General features: G+C 42.2%; 1 protein-coding gene across 2 annotated transcripts in view; it reads left to right on the top strand.

The window, feature by feature from the left end:
* Positions 1-16295, top strand: part of SLC16A1 (solute carrier family 16 member 1) — a 48752-nt gene extending 32457 nt beyond the window's left edge. For both annotated transcript variants that reach the window (XM_073667176.1, XM_073667178.1), the window contains exons 3-5: positions 5728-5871; positions 6737-7597; positions 12394-16295. In XM_073667176.1, coding sequence (XP_073523277.1) covers positions 5728-5871; positions 6737-7597; positions 12394-12650 — 1262 coding nt within the window. In that variant the 3' untranslated portion in view covers positions 12651-16295. The remainder of the gene's footprint in view (positions 1-5727; positions 5872-6736; positions 7598-12393) is intronic.
* The last annotated feature ends 1742 nt before the right edge of the window (positions 16296-18037 follow it).

The raw sequence follows: 18037 nt of genomic DNA, 5'->3' as shown, positions 1-18037 counted from the left end.
GCCTCGCCTCAGAGCCGCCACTAGGTTCCGGCCATTGTCACACACAACTATGCCTGGCTGTAGGTTCAGCGGTGTGAGCCACAGATCTGCCTGCTCTTTCAGAGCTGTCCACAACTCTTCAGCATTGTGTGGTTTGTCACCTAAGCATATAAGCTTCAGCACAGCCTGTTGCTGCTTGGCCGAGGCAGTGCTTCCAGCTTGTAACTGATGTGGTCATTTCAGAGATGGAGGATGAGTTCAGGAGCTGTAGACCGTGGGGGCAACACTGATTGACCTAGGGCCCGCAATCCTTGGCGTCGGGAGGACGTGTTTAGTCCCAAGGTCCGACTGGGTCCCGGCATCCACTGTTAACCCAGTGTGCCGTCAGCGAGATGTACGGTCCCTGCCCACAAGCACTTGTCCACGTGTCCGTGGTTAGGTGGACTTTCCCGGTAACTGCGTTGAGGGCACGGCTTATGTTTTGGGACACGTGCTTGTGTAATGCAGGGAAAGCACACCGGGAGAAATAGTGGCGGCTGGGGACCAAGTACCAACGGACGGCCGCCGCCATCAGGTTATGGAATGCTTCCGTCTCCACAAGCCTAAAAGGCAACATTTCGAGCGCAAGCCGTCGTGAAATGTGAGAATTTAGTAGTGTGGCCTGTGGGGCGTTGGCTGCATATTTGTGCTTGCGTTTCAAGGACTGGGCTATGGACAACTGAACGCTGCGCTGGGACAAGGACATGGACGTGCTTCCTGATGCTGCTACTTGAGGGTGCGCAACAACAGGTGCAGGGCAGGAGGCATCTTTGCATGCACCATGGACAGGGGATTGGCTTGCATGCACAACAGCGGAAGAAGCAATGGTGCCACCCGCAGACACTGTTCCTGGACCCTGGGGTTCGGCCTGCTGATGCTGGCGTGGCAGATGGTGCAAATGGCCTTTTTGGGGTTAACGGCAGAGTCTTTAAAAAACAACCAGACTGGGGAAGACCTAACAGTTGTACTGGCAACTTCCTTTGTGTTGGTGTTACGGGGAACGGTTGCCTACCTTCTGTCTGCAGCCACCACACTGCTTATTCCTGCCTCCCTCCCCGTTTGCGCTGCTGTCCTCGCTCTGCATGTCCTCCTGCCAGGTTGGGTCAGTTACTATATCATCCACCACCTCGTCTTCCACTTCCGCACCCTTGCCCTCCTCCTGACTTTCTAGCAATTGTGTCTCATCATCGTCCACCTCTTGTGACACTTTCCCACCGTCGCCTTCGTGTGACCGTGGCTGCTCAAATATTTGGGCATCGCTACACGCGATCTCCTCTTGCCCCGCTTCAAGTAGACCAGGCGAGAGGCCCGAATCTATAAATGGAAAAGTGAACAGCTCTTCAGAGTGTCCAAGTGTGGGATTAGTTGTCTCTGGGTACTCGGCATGGTGGGAGGATGGAGGATTAGGGTGAGGAATATGCGGTCCAGACTCACGGCTACTGAGACTTGACCGTGTGGAAGACAGGGTGGTGGCGGCTAAGTGACTGGAAGCATTATCCGCTATCCAACCAACAACCTTTTGACACTGCTCTGGGTTCAATAGTGGTGTGCTGCGGTCCCCTAGAAATTGGGACAGGAAGGTCAGGCAAGAAGACGTGGATGTTTGTTGTGGCACAATTTCAGCTTGCCCACGGCCTTGTCCTCGGCCTCTGCATGCACCATTACAATCACGTCCAGTTCCTCATCCCTTGCCACGTGCCTTGCCCATTTTAAATGGAGGACAGTATCTTCCACGCTCACTACAAATGACTGAGTTTGGAGCAAACTATATGTGACCCGTGTGATGGAGAAAACAGAGTTTCAAATAGCTGGTTTTCTAGCGCTGTAATATGGAAAGGACCTGGCTGTATTCTGCAGTGCCAACAAGCAAATGGCGCAGAAAAACAGTGTTCTCTGGATTGCTTTTTAAGCAAATAATGAGGATTAAGATCCAAAGAAAAGTGTTCCTGGCCCCTGAGACCTGGGCCTTTGTATAGAAATATCTAACAGCAGCAGAAGGCTGAATTGGAATGGAGCCTCTTGTGCTATATACTCTGCCTGCCTGATATCTCTGCAGATGGATTAGTTAGTCCTCAAAAGGACTGTTTGTTAAAATGTGTGTAATGTACGGTATTTCTCCTTACACTACCTAATACACAAGCAAATCTCTCCCTGACGCAGCAGCACCTCTCCCTACACTGTCTAATTCCGGAGTGGTGCCAGGTCTGATATAGACCGGATGACGCTGTGCGGCCAGCCAATCGCTGTAATGCCCACAACCAACATGGCTGCGGCATTACAGTGAGTGGCCTGCAATCCCTGCATGTTGATTGGCGCTCCTAAAGAGCGCCAAACATGCAGGGAGGGGACTCGAGCAACCCCGGAAATACTCGGCGAGCGGCTGAGCATCTCGAGTAGTGAGATGCTCGGGCGAGCACCGAGCAGTAGCGAGCATTCTCGCTCATCACTAATCAAGATGTATTACAAAGTTTATTTTCACGTATAAACTTAATGTGACGGTTACTCTTTAAGCATTGACCTGATCATCCTTTCTCGGTTGCACAACTTGTATGTTTTCAGCTTGGGTTTATTAATTGACCAGGCCAGGTCAAATGACCAGTTGGCACGTCTCCGTACTGTCCTTGCTTCCCTTTAAAATACCTTTTAGACACTCTTGTCCTTCCCTAAATGTTTCCAAGAGCCTGTTTACTTCATTCCCAGTCTATAATCTGCGCTGTGTAAATATATTTTCCATTTAGGTAAGAGTATTTTCCCATTGGTTTACCACTACAGCTTCCCCCTGTTGTTTTCCTGCCTGCTGCTCAATAGCACAGTGCAACTGCTGTCAGATGGGAAGTCATTGACTACAAATAGATGCTGAATGTGGTTTAGATGTAATTGTGCGGAGCTAGTGTGGGCACATCGATTGTTTTTTTACTCTAATACGCTGAAGCGTATCAGAGTAAAATACAGAGGTTTGTAATGCTGGATCCGGTCTCCAATTTCTGGTGCCCACGGTTAGGGCAGTATGTCTTAGTTCACATCTGCTCTTTTTTTAAAGAAATATATACTATTGTCAGCCGTTAGTAATTTTTTGTCTCTTGTCATATGAAACGTCTTCCTAGCAGAAAACGGTGGAATATTGTACATGTTACTACTTCTAAACTCTTGGTGTTTTTGAAAAAAAAAAAAAAAAAAGTTCAAATGCCTGAATATATGAACAGCAAATTGTTTTTTGTTTATAAATTAATGGGACAATTTTTTTGATCATTTTGCTGGTGCTTTTTCCACTTTTTCTGTAGAAAAAAAAAAAAAAAAACTCAGTGTGAACATATCCTTTTAAAATATTTCTAAATAACTTTTCAGTAAGCTAGACACCTCCTATCCTATCTGTACTTGCACACAGGTGTATCTTCTGTGGAATTTCTGCAGTAAATTCATGGCTGTGAAATCTGCTCAGATTTAGCTACAGTTTCAGCTGCATGAATGGAGCTGGTTTGCAGCGGATTTTACCCTTCAGATTGCAAAGGTTGAAATTGATAGGGACTATCCACAGCATAAATTGACAGGCTATGAATGTCAAACTCAGAACATTGCTCAACTCGTTCCCGGTTTTCTCTGCATCGTGCGGATGAGATTTCATAAAATCATACTAGGAGCGTGAACACCAGTGTAACGCTGCCGCAGACTCAACTGGTTTATTCTACGTCCTAGAACGGTTTGGTAGTTTCATAGAAACTTGTGTCCTGTGACTGTGCTCATCGCCTTGATTTTCCCCCAAAAAATAATTAATGTCTGAACCTTTATACTCTGGGATATAAGCTGTTGTCAAGGGGTCTGGCAGTGGCTCTTGGAGAACACCCGAGCACCCAGCCCAGCGTTCCTGTGCATTAGGGAGGTAGCGGTCAGTAAAAGAATTGTGGTGATTAGATAATTATAGATTCTGCATGATCTCACTTATAATAGGTGGTGAAAGTAGAGTCCTAAGGGCACCAGTGCAAAATTTCGACTGGGTCCTCAAGTAGCATATTGGTCAATGTCCCTCGTCCTGCCCTGTCCTCAAACACATCTAAATTAAAAAAAAAAAATAAACTATTCTGCTCCCCTGTCCTAGCTCCCACGGAGTGTAGCCTCCACTTCCTCCTCCATATTCAGCGCGAGTGGCGCATGGCGGCGACATCATGCAGCGGGCATGCTGAGGTCATTTGACGGACGACCACTATAGCAGCGCTGGGAATCGGTGGTGCTTTTCTCTGCAATACATTTCATTTGCATTTGAGCCGACTGGCGTCAGCAGGGCCCCTCACTTCATGGACGCACCCTCTGCAACCGCAATAATTACACTGATACCGGCTCGCCCCCTCCTTTTTCCTGATTAGTTTGCACATGTAGAAAATTAGATGTCCCCTTCAAAGCAACTGATTCATCATTTGTGTGTTTTTTTTCTTTCTTGCCTGCTGTTTTTGGCTCCAAATTCATCAAAATGGCACATGCGATTAATGAACTTGGCGCAAAGTAAAACAATTGGCTTTTTTCTTATCTTGAACTGCCTTTGCTCGTTTTAACGCCAAAAGTTGCTATTTTGTGCCAAGTCACAAAGTTTTGGCGTACGCCGAAATATACCAAGGCAACTGGAGTGAAATTGCACAAAATTTTGCAACTTTAAAAAGTTGCAATTGATGAATCTGCTGAAAACATCTGGAATCTTTAAAGTCCGCCCGCAAATATGAAAATAAATAGGTAAGCACATATTAAATATTCACTCCCTGAAGGACAGTGATTCCTTCGCTACGCGTTGGATTTTGTGGCATCAGCTAGCGGCATAGCTTCCGGCTGGGGCACGCCGCAGGTTGAGTGCCAGCTGAAGATTCACAGCAAGGGGCATCTCTGGGAGGACACTCCCATCAGACTTTTTCACCGCCAGGCATTGTACGGGGTTTCCAGGACCCAGCACAATATAGGAGGACAAAGCAAACTACACAGGTACTTTAACCATTGTGCTATCCACTGCATTGGTTCATATGTAGTGTCTAATTGGATGGTTTTATCAGTTGTCTGTTATCCCTATAGCAGCACAATAGGGGATTGCAGGTGCAGGGATTTTTTTTTCCATTTTATTATTCACACTATTGTAGGTAGGTCTATTATGGTATTAGCCAGATTACTCCTGACATATGTTTACCCTTGTGTTCTAGATTCTTTCAGACATTTATTTTTGACGTCTGCGAGCGTGGTAGTATATACTCCATTCACTACATTTATTCCCACAGGCTGGTGATCACACGAAACCTGCTCTACTACCAGCAGCTGCATTTCTTCTAGCAATTGTATAGCGCGAGTGGGTGGTGATTTTTACATATTAAATAGAGTTGGGTGCAAGCAAAAAAAGGGCCCAAAACTAGACACAAAGGCAATGAGGATGGTTCAGGGCCTTCGTATCTCTGAATGATGTTACTATTGTCTGGTTTTAATAAAAATATAGCGGATTCCCTTAAATGTACAAGTATATGAACCTTGTCATGTTGAAGTGCCCAGTTGAGAATAACCCTATATCACAACTATTATCTGTGTGAACACTGCACAATGTTCAATGTTACGATGTAACAATCACTATTCAACCATTTCATTCATGAATCTCATTGCCGACATTACTTTGTTTGCATTCATGTGCTAAATTTTGTCTTAAATTTTTTATAAAACTATAACTTTTTCCCCCCTCTGATTTCTTAGGTCCCATAAGCAGTATTTTGGTGAACAAATATGGAAGCCGACCTATCATGATGGGTGGTGGCCTTCTTTCAGGCATTGGTTTAATTGGAGCCTCATTTTGTAATACTGTGAGCCAGTTATACTTTTGCATTGGTGTTATTGGCGGTAAGTGTGTGTGTGTGTGTGTGTGTGTGTGTGTGTGTGTGTGTTTGTTTTTTTTTTTTTTTTTTTGTTTGTTTTTTTTTATTATATACACACTCATTCTCTGAAGAATACAAGGGTCTAATCTTAGTATGTTTCGCATGGCAGGATATTGGCTTGTGCACTTCTGGGAGTATTACTATTGAATCTCTTGAGCTTTCATATTACACACATGCACTCGTTGCTCGCTAGGTCCTGGAGTCCACATAATATAGGTCTGCACGCTAATTGGTGGTCTCATTTCCAAACTTTTTCCTATTAAATCTTGACTGAGACCTGCTAGGTTCCCTTTACAAATGACATCTTCTGAACATTGTATGTTTTGTATCCAGCTTTTAAAGTCTCTTGCACATCACAGTAATTTTTGCAATTTTACAACATATCACAGATGTTTTTGTAAATCCTTACAAGTTTTATAATGAAATTTTTAAATTGATTCAAATATCAATGGAATTAATGCACTTAATGAGCTCACACCCTCAACGCTCCTCCTGCTGTTCCTGTCTTGATGGTTTCCTGGTCCTCACTGGTCTTTACTTGCTGTCTTCAACATGTCTGAAATGGGCAATAATTGACTTAAGCAGCTCAACACTGCTTTCAATGTTTGCCAAATTGCCTGCCTAGCCAATGTCAAGATGGGGTCTAGAAGAAGAGACCAGGACCAAGTAAGCATCAGAACAGGAGGATTGGTGAGAAGTATTGTTACTGGGTGTTATTTTCCAACTTTTAACTGCCCTTTTTAAAGAATTACATAAGTTAGACTTCAAAAATTGTATAAAAAAAATGCAATCAAAGTCTTAAACTCAAATTTTATTTTTTTCATCCGCAGGATTTGGTCTTGCCTTTAACTTGAATCCAGCTCTAACAATGATTGGCAAATACTTCTTTAAGAAAAGACCAATAGCTAATGGACTTGCCATGGCAGGAAGCCCAGTATTCTTGTCAACCTTGGCTCCAATGAATCAATACTTTTATAACATCTTTGGATGGAGAGGAAGCTTCTTGATCTTGGGTGGTCTTTTGCTGAATTGCTGTGTTGCAGGATCTTTAATGCGTCCCATTGGACCAAAACCCGAGAATGTGAAAAAGAAAGTGACCAAAGAGGTTTTGGAAGAAGCGGGGAAATGTGCCTCAAAGGATGATGGTGATGTTAATAAAGATCTAATTGATGGCAAGGCAAAAACCAAGCCAACCTGTTTTCAGACAATGAACAAATTTTTGGACTTTTCTCTTTTTACTCATCGGGGATTTCTGATTTACCTTTCTGGGCACACAATCATGTTCTTTGGACTTTTTGCACCTTTAGTCTTCCTTAGCAATTATGCAAAAAGCAAGCATATTTCCAATGAGTCTGCTGCCTTCTTACTTTCTATCCTTGCTTTTGTCGATATGGTTGCAAGACCATCCATGGGGCTGGTAGCAAATACCAAGTGGGTCAGACCAAAAATTCAGTATTTCTTTGCCGTTGCTGTGCTTCTCAATGGGGTGTGTCACCTTTTGGCTCCTATATCAACCAATTATTTAGGTTTTGCCTTATATGCTGCCTTTTTTGGATTTGCTTTTGGTTGGCTAAGCTCTGTTCTCTTTGAAACTTTGATGGACTTGGTTGGCGCACAGAGATTTTCAAGTGCTGTTGGATTGGTGACCATTGTGGAGTGCTGCCCTGTCCTCCTTGGACCACCCCTTTTAGGTAAGGATAATGGGAATATGAATGCTGTCTTTTATTCAATGACATTCTGTAGTAAGATATGTATGTACGTTTTTCTCTATCTGACATTGAAATCAGAATAAACCTTTCCTGTTTTTAGGTCAATTAGGATTACCATAATCTTTAATAATTGCAAAATGCCAGAATAATGAGAGAGAGAATGTTTTAAGGTATTTTTATTACTTATTGCAAAGTCAAAAGTTTACATAGATTTCATTAGTATTTGGTACCATTGCCCTTAAACTGAATGACTTGGTTCAAACTTTTGGGATATCCTTCCACAAGCTTCTTACAATAGTTGGTTGAAATTTGGGCCCATCCCTCCTGACAACTGGTGTAACTGATCCAGGTTTGTAGGTTGCCTTGCTTGCACCTGCAGTTTCAACTTTGCCCATAAATTTTCAATAGAATTGAGATCAGGGCTTTGTGATGGCCACTCTAAAACATTGACTTTGTTATCCTTAAGCCATTTTGTTACCATTTTGGCAGTATGCTTCGGGTCATTGTCCATTTGGAAGACCCATTTTCACATAAGCTTTAACTTCCTCGCTGATGTCTTGAGATGTTGCTTCAGTATTGCCACATACCGTATTTTTCGGACCATAAGAAGCACTTTTTTCCCCCAGTATTTGGTAAGAAAATAGGGGGTGCGTCTTATGGTCCAAACGTTACCAATGGTGGTAGTGAAGTGGGATCGCAGGGCCCTCCAGGAACGCGGTAGTGGTAGTGGCGGCAGCAGAGGTGAGGCAGGGCGGCTGTGAGCGGCGTCGGGCGGCGAAGCAGTGCGGCCTGCGCGAGATTCCGGTGTGTGCAGCCATCTTCCTAGAGCTGTGATCTACAGGAAAATGGCCGCCCAAGCCAGCACATGTGCAGACCGGTAGCACCGGCGGCCATTTTCCTGTAGATCACAGCTCTAGGAAGATGGCCGCTAACACCGGAAACCAGCACAGGCCAAGGCCTGGCCCCAGAGCATCTAACCCTTGCTCCACTGCCCCCCAGGTAAGATACCTTACCTATTCAGACTATAAGATGGACCCCCATCTTTGGAAAAAAATAAATAAAAAAATATAAATATAAATATATATATATATATATATATATATATATATATATATATATATATATATATATATATATATATATATATATATATATATATATATATATATATATATATATATACCACCCCAAAATTTGGGGTGCATCTTATGGTCCGAAAAAATGCGATAATCTTCTTTTCTCATAGTGCCATCTATTTTGTGAAGTGCACCAGCAAAACAACCCCACAACATGATGCTGCCACCCGCGTGTTTCAGTTGGGATGGTGTTCTTAGGCTTCCAAGCTCCTTCCTTTTTCCTCCAAACGTAACTATGGTCATTATGCCCAAAAAGTTTAATGTTAGTTTCATCAGACCACAGAACAGGTCTTCAAAAATTAAGGTCTTTGATGCTGTGTACATTTGAAAACCTTAATCTGGCTTTGTTTCTTTTGGAGTAATGGCTTCTTCCTGGCAGTGACCTTTCAGCCCATATTGATACAGTACTCGTTTCACTGTGGATATTGACAGTCTTACCAGCTTCCACCATAATCTTCACAAGGTCTTTTGATTTTGTCCTTGGGTTGATATCCACATGTCAGACCAAAGCAAGTTCATCTCTGGGACACAGAGCCCATCTCCTTCCTGAGCGGTATGATGGCTGGACATTCCCATCTTGTTTGTACTTGTGTACAATTGTTTGTACAGATGAACGAGGCACCTTCAGGTATCTTGAAATTGTACCCAAGGATGAGCCAGAGTTGTGCAAGTCCACAATTCTCTTCCTGATATCTTGGCTGATTTCTTTAGACTTTCCCATGATGCTACACAAAGCAGCAGTGTGTTTCAGGTGTGCATTAAAATACATCCAAAGGTGTGTCTCTAACTTGGATGTTGCCAAAAAATCTAACAGAAGCTTCCAAACACATGACATCATCATAAGTATGGTCCAGAATTGTTTAAAGGCATAGTAATCTTCGTGTGTATAAACTTTTGACTTTGTTTTAAGGCATTTTTATTACCTACTGCATTCTCTCATTATTCTGGCATTTGGCAGCTATTAAAAATTATGGTAATCCTAATTGACCTAAAACGGGAAAGGTTTATTCGGAATTCATGTCAAATATTGAGAAAAACATGCATTTGTGTCTTTATATAGTGTATGTAAACTTCTGATTACAACTGTGCACACCCACTGCGCCCTTGAATAAAGGACATTTTAAAAAGTTTTCTTTAATCCCTCCATCAGATGACACCTAACAGTCGAAAGAGGGTGGCACTTGTCTGGTTCATCTTATTGGCGGGGGTGCCATCCATGCACCACCTCCTGTAATAACATCTGATCTTGAAAATGAACCACGATACAGACTATATTTTGGTGTTGGCGATCCACTGGTAACAAACACCAGATTTCTAAGTGTAGCATTCTTTCAGACAATAACTATGTTGCCTCTCTTTAAAAGTAATTTATATGTAAAGCAAAATAATATCATCATCAATGTCCTTCAGATGTCGAGGTTAGTTTATTGGGCATTTTGCTTCTCATACATTTTCTAATACCATTTCCTTTTATAGCTTCTGTGTCTATCACAATGTTTTTCAAGATCTACGCTTGTCATCTAAAGGGAACCTTCAGTATTTATTCCCTCGTGTTTGGCACCCCCTTACACATTAGACTATCAGCTGACACTGTTGCTATTGGTGGGTTCAGCCAACTTTAATCTCATGTGTATGGTGGGCCCTTAGGCTATTTTGCATCTGTTCCTGCACCTTTTGTACCAATTGCATGACTGGCATCGATTATGTATACACAGAAGTAACAGGGAAGTGTGGGCAACCTCGATCCATTTTGTCGTCTTGGTCCCCATTTTATGCATTAAATCTATCGCGTAGCAACTCTAATCTGGCCTTGCACATCAGCTATGGTGGGCCTATTGTGCCCACAGAAGATTCCTATCAAATGATGTCCAACTTATCAAAGCTAGCGATGACAGTTCACCAGGGCTGTGGAGTCGGTAAGCCAAACCTCCAACTCCCTCTTACTTGGCTCATGTTTAAGTGATAAATATAATGTAGCACAGATTAATCTCAGCTAAAAGTCTAGATCCTTAGATCAGGAATAGGACAGACATTTATAGAACACTTCATAACTTTCCCAAATTCTTATGAAAAATATTCCCCACAAACTGCATTGAACTACTGTACCCAATTTTATATATTTTAGGAGTTGGAGTCGATCCATTTTATACCAACTCCGATTCCAACTCCACCAAAATGGACACTGACTTAGACTCCACAGCCCTGCCGTTCACAGCCACTAGTACCCACTTGCTAGCCAAGATCTTCTCAAATCTTATGTACCAGGTTCCAACCAATGAAGAAAACCTAAGGACACGGCATCACTTTCAGATTAATTACGTATATTCATTATTTGAATAAAACAAACTTTAACCTTTAAACCATTGAGGCATATATACCGTATTTTTCGGACTATAAGACTCTACCATATTAGAGGAGGAAAATAGGAAAAAAAAAATGTAAGCAAAAAATGTGGTCATGATGCACTGTTAAGGGGGAGGAGGTCTGCTGCTGACACTGTTATAGGGGTAATGTACCCCAATTCTGTTAATATCCCCCATCCTGGTATATATGCCCCACCATTCCAATTTATATGTGGCCCCTCATCCCTATCCTGGTATGCATGGCCCCCTTATCCTTTTATGCGTGGCACAGCAATCCCCATCACGCTGCACATAAAAAAATAAACACTCCTACTCGCCTTCCTTCTCTCCTCCAGCGCTGCATCCTGCTCTGCTGCCAGCACTGATCTCTACATGTGAGCCGCGCTTGACGTCACTGCCATGCGCCCTCACAAGGTGATATCAGCTGCGGGAATAGTCACTGCTCCCCACGCTGGGGCATTGTGCGTGGGGAGCAGTGACTTCACTTGCCTTAATAGCCGGCATACAGTGTAGCCGCAGCACTGCTCCTGCTGCTGCTGCCGGGCTATCGCGTGTGCCCGCTATTAAAGGGCATGAATATTCACCCCTCTTCACACCGCTACCACCCCCCACCCCCCTCCCCCCTCCCCCCACTGTGTGTGTGTGTGTGTGTGTGTGTACCCCCCCTCCCTTTCACATTCGGACTATAAGACGCACTCCCTACTTTCCTCAAATTGTGGAGGAAAAAGGTGCGTCTTATAGTCTGAAAAATACGGTACTTATTACATCTATCTCTAATCACTGGATAGAAATATCCATTTTCCAAAGGTAACTGTACAGGGCTTGACTGGGAGATGCTGGTAGAGGCACAGATGTATCCGGCAAGAGATAATACTTGGATGTTTGGGTCGCTTCCCCTTAAGCCTTATACAGCTACTGTTGGAAAACTGATTATTCTATCCACAGTGAGTGGAGATGGATGCAATATAAGTATATGTGCCTCACTGTTTTGATGTAGAGGTTTTGTCATATTGAAGTAAATTCTGAAGATTATATACAGTTAATCTGAAAATGGTGCAGTGTCCTTGAGTTTTCCTAATGATGGCAAGCAGAAATTTTGAAATTGGTGATTAATTGGTAAAGAAACCATACTAAATTATACATAACTTTTTGTATACTGAAGGGCTATTTGCTGAATCCCGAATATCTCGGCATGACTGGATTTTGTGAATATGGATTGAGCTGTCCGTCCAGGCTTTTCTACTGCTGACTTATCCTTGTGTGATGTTTTGACTTCTAGGTAGACTGCATGATGTGTATGGAGACTACGAGTACACTTACCGAGCTTGTGGAATAGTGCTGATCGTTGCTTCCGTCTACCTCTTCATTGGAATGACTATCCACTACAGACTTTTAGCAAAAGAGCAAAAAGCTGAAGAGAAAAGGAAAAGCCAGGAGGCAAATGGTGGAGAATCTGAACACAAAGTCAACAATGACCTCTCAGTCCTTCCTCAGAATTCTGATGAAGTGGTGAAAGAGGAGGAAAGCAACATATGAGACTGATGAATTTGCTGGGTGGACAGTCAACAAATGACACGGATACTGCACAATAGTCTCATGTTAGGATAGGATTTATTTTTAAGCCTTATTTGAAACTTTTATTTTTTTTCTAGCAGATCTATGAAAAAAGAAACATTTCATCAGACAGAAACTAAACGTTGCAATTTTTTAATCCTTCAGTTGTCTGAACCGTTAACTTGTGCCTTATTAATGCTGTTGTTCACGAATCCACTTAACTTTTTTTTTTTCTCTTCTTCCTCCAAAAAGGAGCCTTCTATCCACCATAGTATTTGTTTTTTATTTTTATATTTGACTAATGTGGCCATGGTCTTGCCACCCACCGGAAGGTTTTAATTAGCAGGAACAATTGGAGAAAACTTCATTAATCCACATGCAACGCTTGGATTCTGTCTTCCAAGGACTACTTCCACTAGATAAGATGCTGCTACAATACATCAATCATTGGAAATAATCTCCAGGGTCTTGGCTGTCAGGTTACTGAATGGATCATGGCAGAGAATATAGCCTCTTATAAAAATGCTTTTCTAATGCCTTTGTTATTGCTGTGTGGGGATGTAGTGGGTGTTTCCAGTATTAATGTCCGCGCGCCGCGGCTCTTATTGTAAAATCTTCCAGTAGCCGATTAGGCAGTAATTTTCTGCCCTATGAAAGTGTTCCAAGTATTTTAATTAATGAGCTATTTTACACGTATCTTAGGAGTCAGTTCTCTTGATTTTTATATTTAACCATCATGTGCTACCAGTACAGTTTTAAAATCATGTCAAAATCTAACAAAGCTTGATTTCATCATGAGTGGCTAGTAACTTGTATTTTGTATTGTGATGTACTGGACTGATGAAGTATAACTTTATTGTGAGCTGTGTATAACGTTAGGGTAGAACTGCTTTTAATCTCGTATAATCAAAGCAGCATTTTAAAAGGCTGTATGTGCCTGGTAACAGTACCGACGCTAAATTGTATAGCTCCATTTTGGGCTGCATAGACAGTAGTGTTCAGAAGGTGTAAACGGCAGGAAGTTTTGGGTGATGGTTTCTACACCTCTGACAACCATTCCCTTGTGTGGTAACTAGTAGCAGACAGGGGTAACAGATGTTCCAAACCCCAATGCGCATGCAGTCTAATGTAGTCTGCTTTTCTGAATGTTTCAAAACCAACAAATTCAACCATCCGATTTATTTAGACTACGTTCACACAATGAGCTTTTATCACGTTTTTGACGTTGCGTGTTTCTCTGTGTCAAAAATGCAGCATTTTACAGTTTCAGCAAAGTGGATGGGATTTCTAGAAATCTCATGTCCACTGAGCTTCTTAACACTGCGTAAACTCCCCTGACGCGCGTTTTTTAAATCCACAGCATGTCCATTTCTCTTGCGGGTATGCTGAGTTTTCTGTGCAGATTTTCCCAATACACTTACTTTAGATGCGGAAAATACACGGGTCAAAACGCACATGCGTTTTTAGTGTTTCCGCGGCGGAAACACGTGATACACCTCCGTATGTCAATAAAGTTCAGTGCTATCAAAGTTTCAAAAATAACCAGCTTTATTTAATTAATGACATACCAGAGGCACAAACTGCAGTGTCAGACGCATGTTAAAGAAAAAGAAAAAACGCACACAAACGCAATGAAAAATGCAAGTAACCTAATTTTACATAGGTGCAGAAATTCTGCAACCTCAAAAATGTACCAAAAGCTCATTGTGGGAAAGTAGCCTTAGGGTGATGCCTATTTTACATTGAAGTGGCAAATAAGCGCAAAGATGATTTATCCGGTCTTCTACCTCCAATGTCTATGCCAGTTACAAAATATTTTATGGCATCTACCCAGATACACTGTCTAAAAGGGTTGTAAAGAACATGGCAGTACTCTTCTACAAATGACACCACACCTGTCTATGGGTGATATTTTGAATTGCAGCTCAGCCCCATTTAAAGGGAGTCGGTCAGCCCAAAATGACTGTTCAACCCAAACACAAGCACTCCGTGTACTCTTCGCAGGGCCAAGCGGTTCAGTGGACATTTCTACTTGTATTCCACATGGGAAGCAGCTGTCAAAGAGGAGGTGGCGATGGATGGGAATGTTTGGCCATGTCAAGGTTGCACCTTGCACCTCTGCTTGGTTTGGACTGTCATTGTGTAGAAAAACTCCCATTAAAATTAAAAGGGGTTAAATTACAATCCCACACAAATCTGGGAACATAAAGTGTATCAACCCTGTTTAATGTTTAAAATGTAACTTTTTTTTTTTTGTGTGCAGGTAACCACAGTTTTCTCTACTTCATTCCATGTCACGTTATTAGGGGTGAGCTGTTCTATTGGTTTTGCTTTATGTTCTTGCCTGTGACGTACAGAGAACAGTGTGGTTATCAATGTGCTCATCTGTGAGTGCTACATCGAGGGGACTGCAGATGGGTGCAGGTATGCAGTGTGATTCCACCAATTGGCGCCCAATATCTCCTATACCAATAATATTGTGAAAATTGGGGCTAAATGCTTTGCTCTTTAATAATGGAGTCGGCCTATCCATAACAAACTTAAAAAGCCCCGCTCTTTGTTCCATTTTTTTTTTTTTTACCCTTCATTATTTGTTAGCCATCAGTAAAGTGTTTAGTGTGTGCATTAAAGTGGTTGCTGTCTTCTGTCACTTCCAGCACTGTTCCAGTTTTCTCCTGGAGTAGGTGACGGGAGTTGTGACCAGCCTTCTCACACTCGCATCTCTCATGTGCAGCACCATGGAATCAATGGTGCTTTAAAAATAATAATGGTGTTCCTGTGTGTGATCTGAATTCATTTTCTCAAGGCCCCCATGCATGTTAGCCTAATGTCGAGTGAACCCGCTGATATGGACGAGCAGCTGTCTAATGTGTATGGGGGTGTCAGCTGACTGAAATCAGACTTGAGCAGTCAACATTTCTACCGACCATCAGACTGATCTCATTTTTCTCCCAGAGATGAGCTGTCGGGCATATCAGCTGGCGGCCTTCTCATGAAGAACACAGGCATGCTCAGCAATCCTGTGCATGGGAGAGTCAGCTGAGATTCCTGTGGGCCTAACGATTGAGGCGTTGTTCAGCCGACAGCCTTCTAATATTTATGACCGACTTTAATGCAAGTTTAAGGCTGTTGCAGGCTAATATTAAGGAAGGAACTAAGATCTGCAGTCACATGATGCAGGTGAAGGACCGGAGCTGCACTGGAAACGGCAGAAGACTGCAACCGGTACGTATTTTAATGTGCGCGCACACAGAACATGCTTTACTGATGGCTAGCAAATAATGATGACATGGGGGGGGAAAAAACAGAGTGGGGCTTTAATTCCCTACCTCCTATCTCTTAACCTGGCCAGCTGGCTTGTACTATTGCTACCTCCTATCTTTTTAGTGATCTGCTAATGTCTTGTATAGTAATAGTATTTGTAAAGTCACCAACATTATTTATACACACTTCCTCTCTGTAATAAAAGGAATCTGCTGCGTCATGCAGTCTGGCTTATTAAAGGTTCATTTGTGGCAACCACTGCCAGAACAGACCGTTGACAACCCGCATAATGTGTTTTGGGCCCCTAGGATTGATGTACTGTATGTAACTTGTTCTTAAATAAAAGTTTTTTTTTTTATTTAATTTTGATTCAGTTTTCAATCATTTGGATATTCGTCTATCCTCCAATCATATAAATGTTGGAGATTAGAAAGGAGCAAACTTGTCTCGCTTCTTATTACAGAACTACCTTTTCTGCCGCAGGAGACTTTGGAGTATATAAGGCCTGTATACTGTTGTCTTCTCTTTTTAGATTTGTTTCTCATACACTTAAAGAAGTTGTTGTTTCCGGAGCTGCTAAAGAGGAGGCGACTGTCTTGTCATGCACTTATCTAGCAAGATAAGAGGAACACTATTATGCAGCATAGTATATTATTAGTGTGGCGGTTGATTTTGTTAGCTTTTTTTTTTTCTTGGTCCATAAAATATTCCTTGTAAATGTCCACTTAATGGAGCAGAGACTTTATTTTGTTACGGCTTCTGTAAACCCCATGTCAATTTGTGTTGGTGAATGTCTGAATTTTGCCAAACTTGCAAATATTTTTTTATATTTTGCGTAGTGAGCTACCAATTTTCTTAATACAAACTCTGTACATAGTGTCTTCGCTTTTTTTTTTTTTTTTTTTAGTCCCCTACAATCGCTAATTGTACATACTGCAATATCAAAATATTGCAGTATTTAGTGAAAATTGTGGTTTGTTATGAAGTTCACCCTCTGGCTGAGCTTCATACCAGTTAACCCTCAGGCCTGGCCTCCAGCTGCCATTACAACCCATTTCTCTCCTTTATTGAATAGCTGGAAGCTAGTTATTCCCACTGCTCCCATGACTGTATCTGTATATTTGTCTGTGCATGGGTTTGTTTTTGTTTTATATAATTTACCATATGGTTTCAGAGTTACGAACCCCTTTATTTAGTGCCAATTTTCTTGGCCTTTACCAAGGGGTTGTTGCTCACAACAAGAATATCTTTTGGCTGCTTTGCATAATTACCCTGTCAGCCACGCCTCCCACCTTTTAGTAAAAACCATAAAAATTTGCAACCTTTTTGCTGCTATTTTGTTCACAGCAGCAAGTGAGCCCAAGTCTCTCTGCCCCTTCTGTGATAAGCACCTCACTGTCTTTGGATATTTGTATATAGAGAGCCTGGTGTGGGCGGGGTTAGCTTTCTCAGCTCTGCTGCAATGCTAAATCTGATAACTCTTTTCAGAACTGCTGCACCCAGTAAGCTAAGTGATACATCATTGGATTCAGGGTCTCTTTGATTACATTATGCTGCTCTCAGATGAGGTAGCCAAAACCTGGTGACAGATTCCCTTTAAGTACAAACAAGCAAAAATTTTTATTGTATACTGCAAATGGAAAGTGACAACCATGAGATCAGCTCAATCTTTCGAGAGTGATCTAAGCAAAGGTGACCTAACCATAGGTGACAAGTATTCTCCTGCCTGATTTATCGATCATGCTCTACCTATGACATTATTGACATGGGATTTAAAGTGACTGATGGCTCAATGAATTCCAGGAGCATATGATAGTAAGTTTATTCACACAGGAATGTACAAATGGCAGAATACTTTATGGAAATTAGCAGCTGGAAAGCTATTGGAGAAAAGGGGGGTGTGTGTGTGTGTGTGTGTGTGTTCCAGTTCTGTGGCGACTGCCGGCTGGTATTTGTAGGCAGGGAAGGGCCCACTAACCAATGACCTTCCCAGCCTGTTGATATCACCTCTGTTGTCTGCTTGACCTTTACTAGTTACCAAAGATGTGGGGGATCCTGCATCATTTTTTTTCACTTCCATTAATGATTACAAATACAGCAAGTCA

The sequence above is a fragment of the Phyllobates terribilis genome, unplaced genomic scaffold (assembly GCF_046119375.1).
Source record: "Phyllobates terribilis strain yellow unplaced genomic scaffold, ASM4611937v1 Scaffold_2__4_contigs__length_985480577, whole genome shotgun sequence".
Taxonomy (NCBI): Eukaryota; Metazoa; Chordata; class Amphibia; order Anura; family Dendrobatidae; genus Phyllobates; species Phyllobates terribilis.
This window is presented reverse-complemented; position numbering and strand designations above follow the sequence as displayed.